Source organism: Ovis aries, chromosome 1, assembly GCF_016772045.2.
Source record: "Ovis aries strain OAR_USU_Benz2616 breed Rambouillet chromosome 1, ARS-UI_Ramb_v3.0, whole genome shotgun sequence".
Taxonomy (NCBI): Eukaryota; Metazoa; Chordata; class Mammalia; order Artiodactyla; family Bovidae; genus Ovis; species Ovis aries.
In genome coordinates, this window is record NC_056054.1 from 4866430 (window position 1) to 4890610 (window position 24181).

At 48.5% G+C, this 24181-nt stretch overlaps 1 protein-coding gene across 7 annotated transcripts in view; it reads left to right on the plus strand.

Moving 5' to 3' along the window:
• Positions 1–20925, plus strand: part of IQCA1 (IQ motif containing with AAA domain 1) — a 195052-nt gene extending 174127 nt beyond the window's left edge. For 3 of the 7 annotated variants that reach the window (XM_060399154.1, XM_060399155.1, XM_060399173.1), the window contains one exon: positions 1691–8628. In XM_060399154.1, coding sequence (XP_060255137.1) covers positions 1691–2100 — 410 coding nt within the window. In that variant the 3' untranslated portion in view covers positions 2101–8628. Of the gene's footprint in view, positions 1–1690; positions 8629–20812 lie in introns of those variants that run through there. The other 4 variants (XM_015091828.4, XM_060399162.1, XM_060399176.1 and 1 more) reach the window with 3 other exon arrangements.
• Positions 20926–24181: the final 3256 nt, after the last annotated feature.

The window sequence follows — 24181 nt, forward strand, 5'->3', positions numbered from 1 at the left end:
TATTTAGAGGTCGATGTGTTTGAATGATGTAGTCATTCCACACACCTGACAGTGCTCAGATCATGCCAGAATCTTCTTTATTAAAAAACTGTCTTTAACCTTCCTCAAAGAAGGTCATGTCTCTTTGGAGACATTTAGCCCAGCCTTCGCCGTGCCAGGGCTGGCTCTGAGATGGACAGTCTTGTCCCTGCCCAGTCCCTTCCTCACTGTCTGGACAGAACTAACACATCACAGTTCAGTTCAGCTCAGTTCAGTCACTCAGTCATATCCGACTCTTTGCGACCCCATGGACCGCAGCACGCCAGGCCTCCCTGTCCATCACCAACTCCCAAAGCTTGCTCAAACTCACGTCCATCGAGTCAGTGATGCCATCCAACCATCTCATCCTCTGTCGTCCCCTTCTTCTCCTGCCTTCAGTCTTTCCCTGCATCAGGGTCTTTTCCAAGGAGTCAGTTCTTCACATCAGGTGGCCAAAGGATTGGAGTTTCAGCTTCAACATCAGTCCTTCCAATGAACACTCAGGACTGATCTCCTTTAGAATGGACTGGTTGGATCTCCTTGCAGTCCAAGGGACTCTCAAGAGTCTTCTCCAACACCACAGTTCAAAAGCATCAATTCTTCGGTGCTCAGCTTTCGTTATGGTCCAGCTCTCACATCCATACATGACCACTGGAAAAACATATCACACTGGGTCTCAATTTATTTCCGTAGAATCTCTCTTACAGAATGGATGCAGTGTTCAAAGTGTTATGTCTCGAATGTTGTGTGGGAGACCATCCTATGTCTAAGGTTTAGAAGCAGGGATTATTTCTTAATTTGTGTTCACGGCATCCCTGTGTCCGAAGTGGAATCTCCTGGTTACCCAGGGTCCCACCGTCCCAGACAGCAACAGGGCACCGTTTGGTAGCCTGTTCATCTGTGCATGTTTGCCATGGTTAGGGGCAGAGAGTATGGCTCTGCTCAAAGACCGTGTTCTGCAGTGGCATACGCCTAACAGGAACCAGGCCCTGCAAAGCTGATGGAAATCGGACTGTGTGTTGCAATTCTACATGTATAAATTACATATGAAATAACCTTTGTAACTCAAACAAGTCAAACTCCTACTTAACCAAACACCATGAATTTCCAGTTTTGGAAGATTTTGAACATCTTCGAAGGCATCACCCTAAAACTCTACTGACCTTTTCTAAAAATTTATGATTGGAGTGTAATTGCTTTATAAGGTCGTGTTGCTTTCTGCTGTACGAAGCGGCTGCTAAATGTATACCTATATCCTTCCCTCTCGGACCTCCTTCCCGCCCCTCCCCTCCCCACCCCTCCCCTCTACGTCATCACAGAGCATCCAGCGGAGTTCACGGTGCCGTACAGCTGCTTCCTGCTAGCGATCTGCTGTATTAATACACATGAAAGTGTATACTGACCCTTATTAAGCGTTTTTTTGTCAATTCACAAAGGACTCAGGGATCTGTAGAACTCAGGGCCATCGACGTGCATGCCTTGTGAGTGAAAAATGACTTGAGGCACAGCGTTTGGTTCTTTGGCCCCATGCTCATTTGAATTACAAATTGGAGCAGACCCCCGTGCTCTCCTTTCTTGGTGAGAGGCAGGTTTGTCCCGGAGACTGGGTTAACCCTGTTTTCTCTCTGCTGACTCTCGTTCTCTGTCTTCGCCATCGTCTGGGACACGACAGTTCTGTGGAAGGAGATCATTCAGCGACACGGCGGCGTCATCACGGACACCCTGAGTGTCAGTTGCCTTGCGAAGATCACCGACGGCTTCACACAGGGACACATTGTCCAAGTGGTGAAGGAGGTGCTCACGGAGCGGAGACTCCGGCAGCAGTCCCACAAGCCGCTCACCGCCCTCGAGTTCGTCGCCTCTCTCACCAGCATGAATCCGGTCTACCAGGAGGAAGAAGACAGCTTTAAGGTAAGTGCAGCGCATGTCTCAGCAACAAAGGCTTGTCACACACGACACCTCCACCCTCCTCTATCCATGCATTTGGACTCTGCCCTATCCAGTGAAATTTGGAAATGTGAAATTTGGGGTCCACAGTATCTTCTGGCCTTAGCAATAAAGCACGTGTCTTCTAAATCTTAGGAAAGTTGTGATCCGTAACCTTATAAGTGAAAGTGAAAGTCGCTCAGTCGTGTCCGACTCTTTGTGACCCCTGGACTATACAGTCCATGGAATTCTCCAAGCCAGAATACTGCAGTGGGTAGCCTTTCCCTGCTCCAGAGGATCTTCCCAACCCAGGGACTGAACCCATGTCTTCCGCATTGCAGGCGGATTCTTCACCAGCTGAGCCACAAAAGAACCTTATAAGAACAGTCAAATTGCAGAATTGAGTAGCAGCTTCAAAACTATTGAATTTGCACACACACACACACACACACACACACATTGGTTTTTACTTTCACAATTCACATAATGGAACAGGTTTTGCCTAGAGAAAACCATTTCCTAAACAGTGTGCTTCCAGCCGAGGCTGGTTTGTCTCATGTGCCTGGGTTCGCTTGTGATAGGAAAGCACGAGAAAATTCAGCTGGATTTAGTTTTCTAGTTTTTGAACACATTCTGAGATGTTCACAGAATTGTTTTCTTCCAGATCCCTCTGCTATAGGAGGAAAGGAAGCAGCCAAGAGCGGTGTGCCTTCTCTAAGCACCGTCAGAATTAGCACCGTCACCCCCCAAGGCCCAGGCCAGCAGGCGCCCCTCCAAACCCTTTTCATAGCAGTGAGCACCGTTGAGTTCTCTTTCTGGACCTGAAGGTAGTTTTCTTGGCCAACTAGGAATAAAAAGAAGGGAAACTGTATCCATGAAATTATATATCCATCACCATCCTAGCCATTCAGTCACCAGAAAGAGAGCTGGAATTTTCGTTCAAACCTCTCATCCCTAATAGCCTGCCTGGAATTAGGAAAATCCCCTCTACAGTGTGTCCACCAACTCTAGAAACTGTTTCCACCAACTCTAGAAGCTGTTCCCCTTCTGCTTTGCCACTGATGGGTCAGTGAAGATGCAAAATAGTCACCGCACTGATTCCAGAAGTAATGGTCTGCACAAGAGTTGACGGACTTTTTACTTAAAGGGCCAGATAGTAAATGTTTTAGGCTTCAAAAACTACGTGGTCTCTGTCCCAACTATTTAACTCTATGTTCTGCCTTCAAAGTGTCCAGACACAGTAAATAAATGAATGGGTGTGGCCGGGTGCCAATGAAACTTTATTTGCAAAAACAGACAACAGACCAACTTTGGCCCATCCAACCATAGTTTCCTGATCCTTGCTCTAGAAAGTGAAGTGAAGACTGCTCAGTCGTGTCTGACTCTTTGCGACCTGTGGACTGTAGCCCGCCAGGCTCCTCTGTCCATGGGATTCTCCAGGCAAGAATACTGGAGTGGGTTGCCATTTCCTTCTCCAGGGGATCTTCCCAACCCAGGGATTGAACCCAGGTCTCCCACATTGCAGGCAGACACTTTACCCTCTGAGCCACCAGGGAAGCCTTGCTCTAGAAAAGTCAGAAGAAATATTTACAACTCCAAGTAGAAGTTTTTGCCAAGCTTCTGAATTATACTCATTAACTATTTAAACCTTGTTAGTGTTGACTGCAAATAGTAATCCTCTTCAAGTGATATATTCTTGTTAGAAATTCCCAGGTTATTTCTCCTTTGTAAAATGATAATGTTCCTCTGCATTTTGAGGAACTAGGTTTAGGTGTTTTCTCTTAGTTGGGTTTTTTTACTGTCTGAAATAATCTCTAGAAGCTTCCTACCTGTTACAGGTACTTGAGATCCAGTGACTAGAATCCATCATATTAATCAAAAGAAGGAAAGGCTGCCATTTTATAACCTGGGGTGAGAACATGTATGTTTCTTGCTCTGCTTCTCATACTCATTTTTGTTGGGTTTTTTTTTACTTCAAACTTTTTAATTTCATATTGGGGTATAGCCGGTTAACAATGTTCTGATGGTTTCAGGTGAACAGTGAGGAGACTCAGCCATACAAATACATGGATCTTTTCTCCCCCAAGCTCCCTTCCCATCCAGGCTGCCGCATAATACTGAGCAGAGTTCCATCATGTTCGTTTTTCAAAGGAACTAAATCATTTTACCGCCATCATCACTAACCCACCCACCCCATCCATTTCCACTTCCTGTCTTTACTCCAGGATTCGCACAGCACCTGGCCCCAGCTAGATGTTCAGTTAACTTGTTGAGTGGCAAATGGATTGAGCAGATGGATAGATGGAATGACACTGTCACTCTTCCAAATAGTGAGATTGCATGGCTGTAGACGCTGGTAACCAGGTCTACCATTGTCACCCTGAGAAGTCTCCGCTAACTGTGTGTCACTCTGAGACCTTTCTTACAGGTTCTCCAGGCACATGCACCTGCTCCGTGGACGTGATGGAGAACATACTGAATGACAAGAATGTAACAGTCACAACAATGTTAGTTAATATTGTTGTGACTATTAGCCAGGCACCCTACGAATTCAGACCTCACCATGGCTCTATTTTGCAGATGAAGAAACTGGGTTATAGTCACTTTCAAAGAGGTCTACACCCCAGTCCCTGGAACCTGGGAATTTGTCAGGTTACATGGGAAAGGGGAATTCAGATGGAGTAAGGTTGCTAATCAGCTGACCTGAAGGCAGATCACCCTGAATTATCCTCGTGAGTCCAGTGTACTCATAAAAATTAGAAGAGGGCATCAGAAGAGAAACAGAAAGATGGCCGCATGAGGATTCACTGGACCTCCAGGTAGCCCAGCGCTACTGCTCAAAGGTGGCGATGAGGTCACCAGCCAGGAGAGCAGGTGGCCTCTGGAAGCTACAAGAGACAAGGGGACGGATTCTCCCCCGGAGCTCCAGAAAGGAATACAGCCTGCTGACACCTTGATTTTAGCCCCATGAGACCCATTTTGGACTTCTGACCCACAGAACTGTAAGATACCAAGTGCGTTGTTTTAAGCCACTAGGTGTGTAGCAATGTGCTGCAGCAGCCAAAATAAAACAGAGCCAGAAAAGAAAACCGCAAGAGGCAAAAGGACGCGCTCCAGGTGACGCAGCTTAAAGGGAGCAGAGCTGAAGTTCAAACCTTACTCCGAAGCCAGTGCTGTAGAACGCAGTCTATCCTGTGTCTCAGTAAATTAGGAGGCTGTCACCTTAAACGCTTGGCCACCTCACCTTTCATGGAAAGGTAAGCCAAAGCTAAAAGAAGAATGACAAAATCCCCAAGTGCCAGAAACAAAGATAAATCTCAAACACAGGGAAAGCCGGATGCGTGGCGTGTAGCAAAGAGAGAAATAGGAATAGGAAGCAAAAGGGATAGGAGTCACGGCAGGCACAGTGACAAACCTGCTGCCTCTGTGACGAGATCTCTGACATCCCAGTGTCACCAAGGAGCATCCTGTAAGGCTTCTAAACATCCCGTAAGACTCGGTTCTGAATGTGGGTTTAGAGAACACATGGAAGCAACTTCAGTACTGCTCAGGAACGGAGGCATAATGAGAGAGAGAGAGGCCAAGACAAATCTGAAAATCAAAATTCCAAAACATTTCAGAAAATCTAGTGCTGAGTACGATCTTCAAACAAAAATGATTAAAAGACAGTAGTTTAAACAAAAATCTAATTACATTAGATTGTAATCCATTATGTTAGATTATATTAATATAATTAGATTAATATAATGAAACCATAACTTCCATTAGAGAAACATACAACGTTTTGAAAGAAAGATGGGCAGAAATGGAGTAAAAACAGATAATTATTTTAAAAAAACACACAGAAAGCTTAGAAATGAAAAATATAGTCACTAACATAAAAAGTCAAAAAACAAAAGAGATGTGAACTCTAGACTAGAGATGGTCAAAGAACAGATTAGTGGAATGGAGGATGGTCCTAGGGAGCTCCCTCAGAAAGCAGCACAGAAAAATAAACAGATAAAACCTATAAACAGCAAGTGACAGCCTTTGAAAACATTGGCACCCAGGTAATAGTTTTGGAAGAAGAGAGGAAATACCAGAGGAATGATTATTTGAAGAAATACTCGCTAAGAACTTTCTTAAGTTAAAGACATGAATTCTTAGATTAAAAATAAATTCCACATGCCCAGCCGAATAAGTAAAACAGATCTCCATCTACGTACATTATTGTCAAGCTGAGAACAAGATGACAGGCCAGTCTTATGATACCGGATTACCTGCAGAGAAGCAGTGGGGAAATCAGATGTCGCCTTGGCAACAATTAGCACCAGAAGAAAGTGAAAGCCTGTCTTCAAAGTGCTGAGGAAAAATAACCAGCTGCCTAAAATCTATATCCTGCAAAACTAGCCTCCAGGGGATTCCCAGGAATCAGAGTGGAAAAGAATTCTCCTGGCAAGGCAGGAGATGCAAGAGACACAGGTTCAGTCCCCGGGTCGGGAAGATCTGCCAGAGGAGGAGATGGCGACCCACTCCAGTGTTCTTGTCTGGAGGGTCCCGTGGACAGAGAAGCCTGATGGGCTACAGTCCTGGAGGTCACGAAGAGTCATGACTGAGCGCCCAGCACACATACTTACATGCAAGAGATGAGAGAAAACACACACAAAGACTGAGGTAGCGTCCTACTCACACCCCTTCAGAGCGGCTTGGAAACATCAGATGAAATTGAAGAGGCTCATGACCTACCTACAACCCCAGGAATTCTTTTTCTGGGTATATGCCCCAGAGAAGCTTTCTAATATAAACTTTCTCATATATACTAAACTTGTGAATTTCAACAGCATTCAAAATGACAAAGAATTGAAAATCACCTCTAAGTCCGTCAATAGGAGAATTGATAAATAATGTTTATTATAGTCATTTAAGGGCTTCCCGATGGCTCACTGGGTAAAGAAGCCACCTGCAGTGCAAGAGACACAGCTTCAATCCCTGGGTCGGAAGGATCCCCTGGAGGACGAAATGGCTTTCTCCTTGGAAGAAAAGCTATAGAAAAGCCTAGACAGCATATTAAAAAGCAGAGACGTTACCTTGCCAACAAAGGTCCATGTAGTCAAGGCTCTGGTTTTTCCAGTAGTCATGTATGGATGTGAGAGTTGTGTACCATAAAGAAAGCTGAGCACCGAAGAATTGATGCTTTTGAACTGTGGTGTTGGAGAAGACTCTTGAGAGTCCCTTGGACAGCAAGGAGATCCAACCAGTCCATCCTAAAGGAAGTCAGCCTGAATATTCATTGGAAGGACTGATGCTGAAGCTGAAGCTCCAACACTTTGGCCACCTGATGCAAAGAACTGACTCACTGGAAAAGACCCTTATGCTGGGAAAGATTGAAGGCAGAAAGAGATGGGGACAACAGAGGATGAGATGGTTGGATGGCATCACCAACACGCTGGACATGAGTTTGAGCAAGCTCTAGGAGTTGGTGATGGACATGCTGCCCTGGCATGCTGCAGTCCATGAGGTCACAAACAGTCGGACACAGCTGAGCAATTAAGCATAAGCACAAACAACAGTCGTTTAATGAAATATGACTAAAGCATTTGCAAGCCAAAGTGTTTCTCAGACTTCAAATAAAAGTGAAGGTTGAGAAAAATGTCATGACAGGGCCAGCTGTGACTAGTGAGTGCTTTTTGGACCTTTTGGCTCCAGTGTTTCTGTCCTGTTTTCAGCAGTCCCTCAGAGTGTTTGAAGCCCTCCCAAGGTTCACAGTTGGTCATCAGTCCAGCTGATGGTCTTGTCTGAACCACAGGGAGCTACTCACATTACCAAGAAAACCTTGGTAACTTGGGGTTAGAGCAAGACCCCCAGGAAGTCAGGTGACTTAGTGAGAAGGGCTCTTGGTTTGACCTGGCAAGTAGTCTCTCTGTTAACTCTTTAAGGTGAAAGTTTCAAATAGTGTAGAAATATGCAAAACCCACTACGAAAGAACATACCTTAAAAGCCCAGTGTTGAATGGCTGCTTGCCCCCTTCCTTTCAGCAAGCTTTTCTTTATTTTTAAGGGCATACCAGTGAATTTATGTCATTTTCATATTTTCCTAAACATCTATTTGATTTCAGGACTGGTATGCCAAGACCCCTATGGGTAAAAAGCGAGCCTTGGCATTAACAGGAGGTAACAAAGAAAATGAAAAGGACAACGGAAAAAAGGAGAAGAAAGGGGAAAAGGAGAAAAAGAAAAAGTAATGCCTTTCTGAGGAGCCGAGGATGCAGGTGTCTCTGACTTGACAGAGGAGACTCACCATTGCGCATCTGAAGACCCGCGTTGATGCCCCACGCCCATCAGCCCTGCTCCCACCCAGGTCTTCATAGGTTGACCACCAAGTTAGCTGTCCATAACAACTATTTCTGCAGCTTGTAACTGTTTCTTAGCCTATGTAAAATTTGTATATAACCCAAACTCACTCTTCACATACTCCACAATCTTTCCAAGTTGGACACTTCATCTCAACAGTACTAGTTGCCAGATTTAAATGTTAATAGTTAGAAAATATTCTAATTTGACAACTAGTAAGTTCAGTCTGTCACTGATACTACTAGGTTTTTGTTAATTCATGTACACGGTATATTATCTTGCACATATTTTAATAAATTAATTCTTTGCTCTATTCATATACTTTAAATAATGCAATAAAAACTTTTTTCTTGAACTGACTCAGTAATTTGGTTGCTAAAGCTAGAAATGGATTTTTAAGTTAATGATTTCAGTCTTCTGAGTTCAAAGATGGGGAGGCTGAGACCCAGGGTCACAGAGCTGATATTTGGAACCCTGAGGCTGAAGTCGTTGCCTCAATTCCCGGGTGGCTGATCTTGGGAAGCACTGGAGCACTGGCAGGCCAGCAGCAAGATGAAGAGAACAGCTTGAAAGTGGAGCAGGGACTTCCCCAACCGTCCAGCGGCCCCGGGTTCAATCCCCAGTCGGGGACCTAAGAGCCCGTGAGGCGTAGCCAAAAATAAAATGGGATAAGAATTGTAGAAGAGAAATGCTAAACAAAGAAGTAAAACAAATGCTGAGGAAAAAAAAAAAGAATAGAGAGATGAGGGTCAAAGATAAATTTCAGATTTGTAAGAACATGAATGGCTACTCAGTAGAAGACAGTAAGTGACCCACTTCTAATCTGTGAGAACACGGAGGAAGAAGACAAGCTGAGGTGGGATAAACTTAATTAAATTTAATTCAAATTAGCTGTTGCACAGTTTGGGGCTATGGCACAGAAAGTTGTACAGTCTCCTTCCCTATAGACCAAGCTCCGTCTCCAGGCTTTCCCGAGATTTTCAGTGAGTTAGATCTTTAATGTCCAAAATGGGCAGTGGTTCCCAGACATCTCCTGGCCATGAGCACAGACCCCTCAGCCTGCGTCTCTACAGGACATGGACACAGATGAGGAGAGAAAGAGACAGCCCTGGGCCCGCATGCACCGAATCTGCTCTGTACAAACTGGAAAGTCACTGAATCTGTTCTCTTGAACAAACCAAGTGCACCGCCATAGATTTGCCAAAAGAACCCCTACTTCAGCCTGTCAGCCTGCTGACCCCTTAACCACCCCAGACCATGTCTGGCCAAGGCTCCAAGAGGCCTGAGGGCTGGACAGACTCCCCACTCTGAGCCCAGAGAGCAGGGAAACCTTCATCTCTCCAGGGTGATCCCCATCTTTTCATGTGTCATGGGAGCAAACCCTTGGTTTTGACCCCAGACGAGAACTTCAAGGCTCTAGGGTTTGGTGTTCATTGCAAATAATAGAATCTAGGTTATAAAGCCATGAGAATCACTACATCATCGTCCACTGGCCAGCTCATCAAACCGTAAGGGATCCGTGTTTAATTTATTTTTCCTTACTTTTTGGCCACACCACTCAGCATGCAGGATCTTAGTTCCCAACCAGAGGTCAAACCTGTGCTCCATGCAATGGATGTGCAGATTTTTAACCACTGGGCCACCAGAGAAGCCCCACAGTCCATGTTTAAAATCCGAGGTCTTCCTGGGAAAATGATGCAGCCGTGTGCTACAACCCCTGTTCTTACCTGATGCAGAGAAATGACAGCCTTGACTGATGGGAGGAAAGGAACATAAAAGTGTGCAGAGAGGGCAAGGAGGAAGGGACTGCGGGAAGGAAGGACAAACGGACACTTCTGAGCTGGGGCCTGAGCTGTTCCTGGGCCGTGATGTGACAGTTCGCCCCTCCCGAGCACGTTCTTAAGTGAAGGAGACAGTAAAGGGAGTGTCTGTGCAATGAAATCTGACTAAAGTGGAACTAAAGCTCTCGGTGGCTCTGCCCTCAGCCTGCCCTGTTTTTGGACCCGGAACCACTGCAGGCTAACTCAGCATTCTTTTGAGCATGTTCCTGAGGCCGTCGGTCCTTAAACACACACCTCCGTCCAGAACTAGAAGGTTTAGGACACCCTAACGCTGAGGCTTCCCAGGTGGCAAAGATGCTAAAGAACTCACCTGCCAAACAGGAGACACGAGTTCGATCCCTGGGTTGGGAAGATCCCCTAGCAGAGGAAATGGCAACGCACTCCAGTATTCTTGCCTGGGGAAGCCCGTGGACAGAGGAGCCCGGTGGGCTACAGTCCATGGGGCCTCAAAGAGTAGGATATAGCTTAGCACGTCTGCAAAGTTCAAGTGCACAGTGCTCCAGAAACCATTTTCAAGGTTCTTCCTAATGCCCCATCCATGTGTGATATGAAGACAGTAATTGTGCATGGTGTCACATGGCTATTTCAAAGACTGACAGTAGCTTCAGCCACTAATGACTTTAAGCGGCCCAGCCTACTTAGAGAAGTGGCTTCTGGTGCCCTTGCAGGTCTGAAGAATTTTAAGAGAAGCGTAGATGATACTAACCCACTCCAGCGTTCTTGCCTGGAGAATCCCAGGGATGGGGGAGCCTGGTGGGCTGCCATCTATGGGGTCACACAGAGTCGGACACGACTGAAGCAACTTAGCAGCAGCAGCAGCAAATGATGCTAACAAGCACAGAGAAACCACAAAAGACCAGTGGATTTGAAACCAAGAGAGCAGCTACTTCAACAGTAAGGTTTGGAAAATCAAAGGGATCTTGACCCAAAATACGTCTCCCTGCACCACTAGGCTTCCCAGGTGGCACTAGTGGAAAGAACCCACCTGCCAACGCATGAGGCAGACAAAGATTTGATCCCTACATGGAGAAGATACCCTGGAGAAAGAAATGGCAAGCCACTCCAGTATTCTTGCCTGGAGAATCCCATGGACGGGGGAGCCTGGCGGGCTACAGTCCACGGGGTCGCAAAGAGTTGGACACGACTGAGGGACTTGGCACCACGCACTGTTAGAATCACTCATCCACTGGTGTGTGGTCCCCTTATCCATCCCCAGTCATTAGAAGACACGGTTGCAGCACGCAGGGATTGGGGGTTCATTCTCCAAGTCTATTATTGAGCACCTTCTATGTGCCAAGAGGCTCAAGTGAACTGCTTTGCAGTTTAGAGGGGAGGGGCCATCAATAAAAGACTTACGTACTGGCTGCATGGAGCCAGATCCGAACAAGAGGTGTGGGGACCGGGGCACCCACCCTAAGACTTAGCCTAAGGGATCCAGCCTTAGTAACCGTTTCTGGATGGAGAATCTGAGATTCCGTGAGTATATGGCAGGTCTGTCTGATTCCTTAGCTCTTCAAAACGGCTGCACTTACTGCCCATATAACTACCTAAGACGGCATATTTAGGGCCCCTGGCACATGGAATGCACTCCCTATGGGTTTATTGCCTCGCAGACATTTCACAGTGCACTTCGCATACTGGGCTTTGGGGCTATAACCCAGAGCCCAGGAGTCTGCCTCCAGGAGTTCTGGCCTCTGCCCCCCTACTCTGCCCTCACACTCACACCCACCCTCCAACTCCCCCAGCCCACACCCACTGGACTTTCCTCGGCAGTCTCTCTCTTCACACAGGGCAGCTCGCCCAGGTCCTCCCCATGGCAAACGGACAGGGTCTCTCTTTTGGCCTAGAGATTAAGCATCTTAGAAATTCTGTCTCTACCATCAATTCTAGAGGTTTAGAGCAAAGGGCTTGACTGACCCCCCGCCCTTCCTGGCCCTGTACCCTCCACGTCTTCTTCGGGCAGGAGTTTGGTCTCTGCCTCGTGGAACTGCAGTGACGAGCGATCCCAGCTCTGACCAAGGTGCCCAGCAGAGCCGGGCACCCGGTGAGGTCTCCGTGAGCACCACCTGCTCTTCCATGGCAGGTCCCCGGCTTCCTGAGAAAACAGTGCAGTGTGGTGACGTGATGGGCGGTTGCCCTGGGATGCCCCTGCTTCCCCAGAGCCGGGATGTACCTGAAGAAGCCAAGACCCCACCCCCACCCCCACCCCCACCCCCACCCCCAGCCCTTCCCCTTGACCGTTTCCCTTGTGGGCCCGTCTGGGGTCCGGGAGGCCTCTGTCGCCCTCTCAGGGACACCATGGGCTCATCTCTAGAGCCCCTGGGTAGAGAGACCACCACTCCAGCCTGTTCGAAGGTATCTCCCGGCCCATCTGGAAGGAGATCAGCCGGCATCTGGGAGGAGGGCCATGGCTTCTTGAAAAGCCCCGTGATCTGGGCCAGGCTGAGTCCCGACTCACAAGCGAGCTGGGTGACCTTGAGCCAGTCCAACCATACACACCCACACACACACAGCACATAACACGGCACACAGAAACACACGAGCCACACACACATGCACACACACACAAACACACGGATAGACAGAAAACACACGTGCACGGATACTCGCATATGTGCACACCCCACCCCTATAAACCCATGCACACCCACACACCCACGAGCACACGCGCACGTGCACACGTGCACACACACACCCCCATGGCCCCCACTCTCTCAGCAGGGCTGATGGCAGACGCTGGCATCCCTGAGCCTCAGGGCTCCCCTCGAGAGCAGCACAAGAGGGAGGCGTCCCCGCAGGCGCTCCTGGGCCGCGCAGTGTGTTTACGAGCTGCACTGGGCGAGTGCATGGTGAAGACATCCGCCTCCTGATCCCCATGGGAGGGGGTTGAGGGCTTCCTGCTGCAGCAGGAAAGGCTGACTTGGCCCCCCATGGGCTCCCCACTGCACAGGGAACAGGAAGGGCTGCTCAGAAGAGCGCGGCCACAAAAAACCCAAACCAGACTCCCCGCTCTCCACGCGGAGCTCAGAGAGGTTGTCAACCTTCCCAAAGTCACAGAGTTCCTCCAGACACCACCAGACCACACCACGACTCGGGGGACGGGGAGGGAAGCTGAACACCGGTGGTGCAGGGCCCGTCTTGGGGGTCCCCAGGGAGCCACGTGTGTTTCCTCATCTATGAAAGACCTGGGGGTGAGCCTCATAAACATCCTTCTAGCTCTGAGTTCCTGATGCCCTTGGGATGGAAGCACTCCAGAGAAGGAGCTCTGTAAGCCTTAACCCGTGGCAGTCATCAGGGTCACTGGTAATAAGAGGACTGTGGCCAGGCTCACCCGACTCCTAAACACCTGGGCTCAGACGCATCCCCGAGGGAAGAACCCGCAGCCTCGCAAGGCTGGGTCCTCTGCCTGCAGCCCAATATTCAGTATCTCTACAGCGAACAGAGCAGCGTGCTGGGGTCAGGCGAGGGCTACCCCAACAGAAGCTGACCCAGTGCTGATGAAGAAGATAAACAGCTGGAGTCAGAACTGCCGTGCTCTGCACGGGATTCTCTGAACATCCTGGCTGATCTTATGTCCCAGAATTACAGATTCAGGGCTGGAGCCCTGCCTGGTGAGAAGTCTTCCTCACCCTGGAGAGCAGGGTCGATATTCATCTGCCCCTGCAGAGTCAGCCACTACTAAAGTAACTCAGCAGAGACGCACTCTCACCACCTGAAATTGCCTTTAGTCTTTCTTCTGAAGGAGAACGTCCCAATAGCCTTTTATCAAAATGTGAACACTCCTGAGAGGGGATGTGCATTTGAGATTTCATTGAGTTATGACACAAATACTATAAAGGCACTTTGCTCACCATCCAGGATTCGAAGGGGAGGTGTTGCCAGCACTTTAGAAGCCCACTTGCAGAGATGTCCAATCAACAGACAAACGGATTAAAGAAGATATGGTACATATATACAATAAAATGTTGTTGTTCAGTCGCTAAGTTGTGTCTGATTATTTGCGACCCCATGGATTGCAGCACACCAGGCTCCTGCGTCCTTCACCATCTCCTGGAGTTTGTTCAAACTCGTGTCTGTTGAGCCACCAACTCATCACCAACTCAATGGAATATTCAGTTCAGTTCAGTTCAGTTGCTCAGTCATGTCCGACTCTTTTCAACCCCATGAATCACAGCACGCCAGGCCTCCCTGTCCATCACCAACTTCCAGAGTTCACTCAGACTCACGTCCATCAAGTCAGTGATGCCATCCAACCATCTCATCCTCTGTCGTCCCCTTCTCCTCCTGCCCCCAATCCCTCCCAGCATCAGAGTCTTTTCCAATGAGTCAACTCTTCGCATGAGGTGGCCAAAGTACTGGAGCTTCAGCTTCAGCATCATTCCTTCCAAAGAAATCCCAGGGCTGATCTCCTTCAGAATGGACTGGTTGGATCTCCTTGCAGTCCAAGGGACTCTTGAGAATCTTCTCCAACACCAATGGAATATTACTCAGTCATAAAAAAGAAGGAAATAATGCAATTTGAGGCAGATTATCATACTAAGTGAAGTAAGCCAGACAGAGAAAGACAAATGCCATATGATATTACATATTTGTGAAATCTAAAAAAAAAAGGATACAAATGAACTTATTGGCAAAACAAAAAGACATTCACAGACATAGAAAACAAACTTACGGTTACCAAAAGAGAATGAAGGAGGAGAGGGATAAATTAGGAGCTTGGGATTAACACACACACACACAATATATATATATAAGACATAACCAACAAGGACCTCCTGTATAGCACAGGGAATTATATTAATATTGGTAGTAAACTATAAGCAAAAAGAATCTGAAAACGGATATATGTATATAAATAACTGAATTACATCAATATATGTACATAAAGCTATGACCAACCTAAACAGCATATTATAAAGCAGAGACATTACTTTGCCAACAAAGGTCCATGTAGTCAAGGCTCTGGTTTTTCCAGTAGTCATATATGGATGTGAGTTGGACCATAAAGAAAGCTGAGCGCCAAAGAATTGATGCTTTTGAACTGTGGTGTTGGAGAAGACTCTTGAGAGTCCCTTGGACTACAAGGAGATCCAACCAGTCTATCCTAAAGGAGATCAGCCCTGAATGTTCATTGGAAGCACTGATGCTGAAGCTGAAACTCCAATACTTTGGCCACCTGATGCCAAGAACTAACTCCTTGGAAAAGAACCTGATGCTGGGAAAGATTGAAGGCAGGAGGAGAAGGGGACAACAGAGGATGAGATGGTTGGATGGCATCATCGACTTGATGGACATGAGTTTGAGCAAACTCCAGGAGTTGGTGATGGACAGGGAGGCCTGGCATGCTGCAGTCCATGCAGTCACAAAGAGTTGGACACGACTGAGTGACTGAACTGAGCTGATGTATATGAATGGGGCTTCCCTGGTGGTTCTAGTGGTAAAGAACCCATTTGCCAGTGCAGGAGACATGAGAGACTCGGGTTCAATCCCTGGGTCAGGAAGATCCCCTGGAGGAGGAAATGGCAACCCACTCCAGTATTCTTGCCTGGAGAATCCCATGGACAGAGGAAACTGGTGGGCTACAGTCCACAGGATCGCGAGAGTCGGACACAGCTGAAGCAAATTAGCACATGTATATAAGTAACTGAATTACTGTGCCATAGACCTGAAACTAACACAATCCTCTCGATCAGCTATACTGCAATAAAAAATAAATGAATAAATACAAGAGGAAACAAAAAAGAAAGAAGCAGCCCACTTGCTGGACTTCTGCTCTGGGTGTGGCACGCACGGGCCACTTCCAACATCATCCACCCAGTGAGATTTGACATTTTCCTCACCAGCCAGGCTGCCCAGTTCATGGGGCTCAGTGGTGGGGAGGTCTCCTTGGGTGGTACCCTAGCAGGGCTGGGCCTGAGCAGAAGCTGGTGCCAAGCAGAAACCTTGGTCTCCCCACGGCACACAGAAGGGTGCAGGGCTCAGTGCCTAGATCCACACCAGGTCCTGGGGGCTCCCACGGCTCCCTGAACACAGCAGGTCACCCCCCCAGGTGACCTGCAACAGCCAGAGTGGGGATGACAGCCTCCGTCCTAAAGGACAGATTTTACTCCAAGTGGAAACTAATTGATTCTGCCTCAGCAACTTTCCCAATTTGCGAGAATTCTACAACTGAAGGATGAGCTGATGGGGAATGTTAGCTTTATATAAAACAGTTAGCCACAGACTTCAAAGTGTTCTCGAAGGTAAATTTAATTACATCCGCCCCAACCAGACATCCAAAATACCCTCGCATAGCTTTTGTGTGTGTATTTATACTATGTACAATGCCCACGTCCTGTGACATTAGTATGTCTCTATACATCATTGAAAATAGGAGTCCTTTGGAACTGGTTAGAGCAAATTATAATGCCCCCAGCCAGGGCCTTTTGTTACACAGCTCTTCAAAGGGGGTGCCTGCCTGGCCCTCTGAAAGCTGTGGGACCACCAGAGTTCATTTGAGAACCCTCTACCCCAAGTTGGTCTTGCAAATTATTTCTGCCCTATGCAGAGAGTCTCTTTACTGTCCTCCTGGCATCAAGTGACTTTGAATCTTGCATAATACATGCTCACACATACACAGGGAAGGGATTATTGTGCTTCCAGGATTTAATAGTGTTTATGGTAATGAGCTGAAGGGACACAGGATGACAGAGGTTTTATGTTCATCCCTGGAGCACGATGGTGCTGTGTCCGGTGGCGGGAGAGCGTACGAGCTGTGTGGGCTCGGCCTGCACCTACAGACGGGCCTCGCTGTCCTCCAAAGGCTCCAGATCCGGACACAGGTGGCACCCGACCTTGGTGAAGCCCGTTCCTGCCCTCTCTGCTGGTCCCGGGAAAAGGGGGCACAATCAGTCAGCCGACACTAAGATGGCAACCTGAGCAGACAGGTTTCTGCTGCGGCTTCGCGGGCTTGGCTCCCGAGGCTGCGCGGTGAAGCTTGCTGCAGGCCAGCACCAAGGGGCGCTCTGCCCCAGACCCTCAGCTCTGCGGAAGGTGGACCCAGCCTCTCTCCGACCAGTAAGCAACTGAACTGGGACAGGCACCCCTGTGCGGATGGCAGCTGAGGGCTCGCCACCCCTGCAGAGACTGGCATCGCTTCTCCAACGGCCTCAACAGCCGGGGCTCTGTGCAAAGCCAGCCGCGAAGAACCAAGCACTCAGCTCAAGGCTTCTGTCCCCAGTGAGGATGGAGACCTCGCCCATTCTTCAAGGAGCGCACTGGGAGTTTGATGGAGCTGGACCAGTCAGGCACCTGCCCAGGGATCCAGCTGAAGGGACACCAGAACAACCCTGGGACCACAGTGCCCTCAAGTGGAGCATGGCCAGCACTGCTCTTAGTCAGTTTGGGACGGGGAACATGCTCTGTTAAGCCCAGGCCATGCCGGAAATCTCTTATTCTAAACGTAAAGGCATGTATCTTGAGTACATATGAATAAGTATCATACGTATAAGTATCATACCTATGAATAAGTATCTTGGTTTACGAATAGAATGCAGGCTATTCTGCCATCTCCAATAAGCAAATGTACAAATATTCAAAGAATGCCCCCCCCTTTTTTTTTTGCCTGCTTGGGTGACCTCCACTCCTCAGCCCATCCCTGCCAGCTCATCTATTCTGCAAACATTCATAGGAAATGTCCATCATGCGGTTATCCCTTCCTGGGGACTGTGGAACATTTCAGGGACAGACAAGTACATGTGGAAAAGGGAGGGAAGAATGGTCATGAGTGAGAAGAGATGACTACTGAACCCGCAATCCCTTTGGACCTATTTTCGTGCATGGCACAGGCTGCTACTGACCTCCTGATGAAAGTGGTTCTCCAGTGTGAGCTGACTGAGCACTGGATGGACTTGGGCCAAAGGCGGGTCCTGGCCACAGGGGACAACTCAGAGTGTGAGGTTGCTGTGCAACAGAGGGTCTCAGCTGACTGCCCAGTGCTGTGGTCCCAGCCGAGCCCTCACCTGTCCGATAGGATATTGTGCAAGAATATTCCAACGTCCTACTTGTGTGTCTCAGCAGGTCTTCAGTCACTAACTTCTTCTCCTCGATCATTACTGTTGGCCAGAGTCTGCCCAGGAGGACCACGCATGCATGCTAAGTTGCTTCAGTCATGTCCAACTCTTTGCAACCCTATGGACTCTAGCCCACCAGGCTCCTCTGTCCATGGGATTCTCCAGGCAAGAATACTGACTGGAGTGTGTTGCCATGCCCTCCTCCAGGGGATCTTCCCCACCCAGGGATCCAATCCCTGTCTGTCATGTCTACCTGGATTGGCAGGCGAGTTCTTTACCACTTACCGCCACCTGGGAAGCCCCATGTGAGGACCATGACTTTGGCTTAAAAGATGGACCCAGAAGACTGCTGCCGGCCATTCCCCCTGCAACCGAAGGACATGTTCTTTATCTCAGCAGTAGTAGCATCAGCTGGCCGCAGCTGACCATCTGGGCCACCACGATGCTGCCACGACAAATACCATCTCAAGCTTAGCCTCGTTCGGTGCCTCGTCTGTTTCTGCTGGATGGGTTCTCAAAAGTGGCCCAGCTGGGTCAACGTTTCATGCATAGAAAGTTGGAAGCAGAAAGTAGCGGGGAGTGAAAATCATAGACTATGGGGCTGTGGCCTCCTGCCAGCCCTCCAGGGGTGAGATACCCTGGGTCATGGACTCCCCAGCAGAGGATGCCGGTCCATCATTTCTGCCATCCTGGAAACTGGCCAAGGACAGGTGGGAGCAACAGCGGGAGAGCCAGGCCCTGTTGGAGACATCTGAAGGATCCATGTCTGCAGACGCCTTTGGAGGGGCCCCAGTTCCGCCCTGGCTCCACCCTCTCTGGGCTCACTCACAATGGGAAAGCAGGCAGGCCGCGATGCTTGTGCTGTGATGTGTAAAAAGGCTCCAGTCCCTCCTACCACGCCAGACACAAAGGGAAAGAGGGAGGGGCAAGGAAGTCATGGTCAGGAAAGGGTTGAAATAAACTCCCATTACCTTCATCAGAAGGACTAATGCTAAAGCTGAAGCTCCAATTCTTTGGCCACCTGATGCGAAGAACTGACTCATTGGAAAAGACCCTGATGCTGAAAGATTGAGGGCAGGAGGAGAAGGGGACGACAGAGGATGAGATGGCTGGATGGCATCACCGACTCGATGCACATGAGCAAACTCCTGGAGATGGTGATGGACAGGGAAGCTTGGCATCCTGTAGTTCATGGGGTCACAAAGAGTCAAACACAACTAAGCCATTGAACAACAACCTTAAGAGCAAGGAAAGAGCTTCACTCAGACTCCCATTCCCTGCATTCTCTGGCGAGATGGACACCTCTGAGAGGCGGTTCCCTAGAAGTTGCCATAGGGCACTGGGTGTCCTACTTGTGATGGTCACCGAGGATACCATTGCCCCCCGCTGAGCAGGATCACTGGCAAACACCTGAATTTGCATCAAAATGAGGCACTGAGTGGGGAGGGGGAAGGGGAGCCGCTAATCAACAGATGTAAAGTTTCAGTGAAGCAACATGAATAAGCTCTAGAGACCGGGTGCACAGCATCCTACTCACAGTCAACAAGACTCTGCGCGTGTGAGCACCATCAGTCCTGTCCAACTCTGTGCGACCCTGTGGAGTGCAGCCCGCCACGCTCCTCTGTCTGTGAGGTTCTCCAGTCTCAAATACTGGAGTGGGTTGCCATGCTCCCCTCCAGAGGATCTTCCCGACCCGGGGACTGAACCTGCATCTCTTGTGTCTCCTGCATTGGCAGGAAGATTCTTTACCACTGAACCACCTGGGAAGCCCAACAAGACCATGTTGTCTGCTTAAAAAGGGTAGATTGCAAGTGTTCTTACAACAATGAAACAAATTTGTTTTTAAAAATGAGGTGATGGTGGGAGGACTTTCAAACTATGAATACAAGAGGTAGGAAGTCCCCACCTGACAATGCTCTGCAAGGTCTGAAAATATGTTCGAGGATAGCATTTTAGAGGGAGTCCCTCAAAAGCAGTGGAGCTGGTTGTACAGTGCAACCGGCTCAAGGGGCAGAGACCGACAGTAACCAGTCTCTGCCTGTACCCGCTCCTACCTCCTGGATGGTGCTCTACCCTCCCACATGCTCCATAACGGGATCACAGGATGCAGAGGAGATGCTTGACACGGGTGCTCTATTGGGGCCATCCCCATGCAAGACACAGAAGAGGCAGACCTTTGGCACAGAGAATCCGGAATGGATGAATCCATCTAAATGTCTCTCCTTGAGTCCAGACACTCTAAGGACCGTCCTGCTTCCAGTAGGCAACAGGGGATGCACAAGGTGGGGAGAAGATAAGACCCATCTCTGAGGACAGAAGACTGACAAGCAAGTGCAGACTCCACTGCAAGCCCACTCTCCCGTCCCCCCTAAGGATGCCCCCACTTTACCACAGGGGTATGAGCTGTAATGGAGAAAGATGGAGTGCTGGGTGGGAGGGGGTTATGCACTGAGGAAAGGTGCGTACCTGGTTTTAACTTCTCTGATCATTTACACACAGAGAAATATCCATGAGTGAAGGCTGCAAAGACCCAACATTCCAAGAAATGTGATATTAACCAGACAGGCTTAATAGTCAAATGGATTTGGCGAAAACACAAACGAGTGGAAAGCCTGACATCTCCTCCTTTTCCTCCTCTCCTTTTCAGAACTGAGGAGGACTTCCCCAGCGGTGCAGTGGATGAGAACCCACTTGCCAATGCAGGTGACACGCGTCGGATCCCTGATCCGGGAAGATTCCGCTAAGCCCATGCGCCACAGCTGCCGAAGCCAGCACACTCTAGAGCCCTCGAGCCACAACTGCTGAGCCCGAGGGCGGCCACCGCGGAAGCCTGCGCACCCTGGAGCCTGTGCTCCCCAACAGGAGATGCCGCGGCTGCCACGAGAAGCCCGTTCACCTCAACTAGAGAGAAGCCCCTGCTCTCCACGACTAGAGAAAGCCTGAGTGCAACCATGAAGACCCAGCACCACCAAAAATAAATAAAGATAAAATAAATCTTAAAAACTGTCTCTTTAAAACAAAAAAGAACTGAGGATTCAACAAGCCTTGCCCTAAACTAAATTAATCTGTGTTTGCCCATTGTTTTCTCTTTGCCTTGGCCAATTACATTAGAATATGAGTGTTACCTTATCAAACCATCATCACTGTCGTATCTAGATGTACGTGAACAAGCACACACGTCCCAGCTGACGTACTTAATTGGGAAATGCTAAATCCTAATGACTTCCATTGACCGAGGAGGAAAGAGCGAAGGTCCCTTGAATAGAATGCGTCTTTTAAAGCCTTCCTTCCTGTTGCCTTGGTGAATCCATGTGGAATGGAGATTGTCTTGGTGATAAGAGGAAGCCAAACCAAGAGAATGGGGGAGATGGTGTATTGGGGCCAATAAACTCTTCTTGAAAGTTGGTTTCTTGGAGATGAGCTGGGTACACTATGGTGCTTTCAGCCAGCTCTCCTGCTGGCATTATTAGGTCCATAAACTCTCCTAAGATTCTATGAGCCAAATGGCCTCTCTCTCCTCACAATACCCTCAAGCCCAGGCCCCGACTTCTGTGCAGGGGAGGGATGCTGGCAGCTGAAATGCGATGCTGCTGTCAGATGCCTTAGGGCAGCTGGAGGTCAATAAAATGTCCTGGAATCCTGCCCGCCAGACCCCATCTGTGCCTGGGGTCCCTGGGACTTTAGTGAGAACACAGCTTGTAAGATGGGGAGAAGGCCCACTGCACAAAACAGATGCCTATTAACTAGGAAGGGTTCACAGTGGACCACAGCGGAGTTGGGAGGTATTTATGCAGTCAGGAAACAGACCACCAGGGAGGGAAGGGAAGGAGGAGGAGCAGTGGTGGGTCCCCAAGGTGGCCTGAAAGGAAAAAAGCACAAATGACCCAGATTGATCTTAAAGCCTGCCAGGGGCACCAGGACCCACCAGGGCTCCCGGCAGAACCTGGGTGCAGGTGTTGTCTGAATCTTCACCTGCAGCTCGGAGCTCCTGCAGTGACTGTACCGATACGCACCCCTGAGCAGCCTCTCTCTGTATCAGATGTGCCCTTGAATCTCCCAGGGATCTTGTTAATATGCAGATTCCTTATCCCTGGGTCAGGATTGGGGTCCAAGATTCTGCATTTCTGAGAAATGGCAACCCACTCCAGTACTCTTTCCGGGAAAAGTCCATGGACTGAGGAGCCTGGTAGGCTACAGTTCATGGGGTCTCAAGGAGTTGGACACGACTAAGCGATTCTTTCTTTCTTTCTCGGATGATATTGATACCGCTGGTCCCTGAACATTTTATGAGGAAGAGAGCATCTTGGGCTCCACCCCAGGCCTAGGGAATCAGAGTCTGCATCTCATCACATCCCCAGGGGACTCACGTGCACATACAATTTCAGAAGTTCTGCTCTAGACACTACTTACACATCAGAAATCAGAACAAGGGCATCAGGGAACTTCACGCCCAAGAGCCATGCTTGGTACCCATGAAATCAGCCAATGTAGGGAGCATGTGAAGCCATCACCTTTGAGTTTCTGCTGTCAGGGAGCAACTCCATCACAACCACAGGTGCCGCCAGACTGAACACCTGGAAGGTATCGCTTGCGTAAATGAAAAGACAGAAAAGCATTTCAAAAGTTTACGCACTGATAGAAAAATGCAAGTATTACCAGCAAAAGGAACCATTAAATGAGTAAGAAATGAAAGTTGATCTATGCTTTATCTAAAGGAAGAAAAACAAAAAGCAAAAAGAAAAAGAACATAAAACAGGGAAGAAGACCCCAATACAAGCTCAGTTTTGCCGCTAACGGATGTGTACAGACCTTCGGATTTCCCGGTGGTTCGGCGGTAAAGAATTCACCTGCCAACGCAGGGGACACAGGAGACTCAAGTTCGATCCCTGGGTCAGGAAGATCCCCTGGAGGAGGGCATGGCAACCCACTCCAGTGTTCTTGCCTGGAGCATCCGATGGACAGAGGAGCCTGGCGGGCTGCAGTCCACGGGGTCGCACAGAGTCGGACACGACTGAGTGCTGAGCATGAGCACAGACCTTCGGTGAGACTCGATCTGCCCAAACTTCAGTCTTTTTGTCCCTAAAACTGGGCATCTGCGTCCACAACTCATTCTCAGTTCTAAGAATTTAAGCTTTCAAAATCGAAGCTTTACATTTTGATGCTTTGCTGTGATTTTCAGGGTAGACTTAAACAGGCCCGTTTCAAATATCTTTTTTGAAACAGTGTGAACTGGAAAGACAACCCACAGAATGTAAGAAAATACTTGTAATGAGGTTTTTTCCCAGTTGGGGCTTATCCAAAAAGAGTTGCTATGAGTATTTGTGTACAGGTTTTTGTGTGTGTGTGAATATAAATTTTCATTTCTCTGGAATAAATGCCCAGGAGTAAAATTTCTGGGTCTGTGAAAATCGCATGCTTAGTTTTATGAGAAATTGCCCAGCTACTTTCTGGAGCAGCAGCATCGTGCTGCTTTCTCAGCAGAGACTGGGGAGGGACCCAGTTTCTCTGCATCCTCCTCAACACCTGGTGTTGTCGCTTTTTTATTTTAACCCTTCTGATAGATTCTGCAGAGATAGCTCGCTGTCATTTTCATTTGCATTTCCCTGACGGCTACTGATGCTGAACATCTTTTTTTGTGTGTGCTTACTTGTCATCTGGATTCAGAGAAATATCTCTTTGTGTCTCTTGCCCACTTTCCCTCCTTTTAACTGAATTTGACTACTAAAAAGCTCCATGCTGCTTTTAGAGGAATAATAAACATGTATCCCTGCCAGAAAACAAAACAAAACAGGAGACATGCATCCTCAAACATTCATGGAAAGACCTGCAGAAACGTCCATGAAAAGCAGCTGAACTTATTAAACAGTCATTGTCGAGAAGAGCATTCAGAAGGTGGAAGCCAAAGCCTCAGTGGTTCCTGCCAGATTTCAGAAGGCTCCAGAAGAATATTTCTGTACGATGCTCTTCGACAAGTTAGCATTTGTTCTTATTTGGGGGAGGAGGGTTGCGGGGGCGG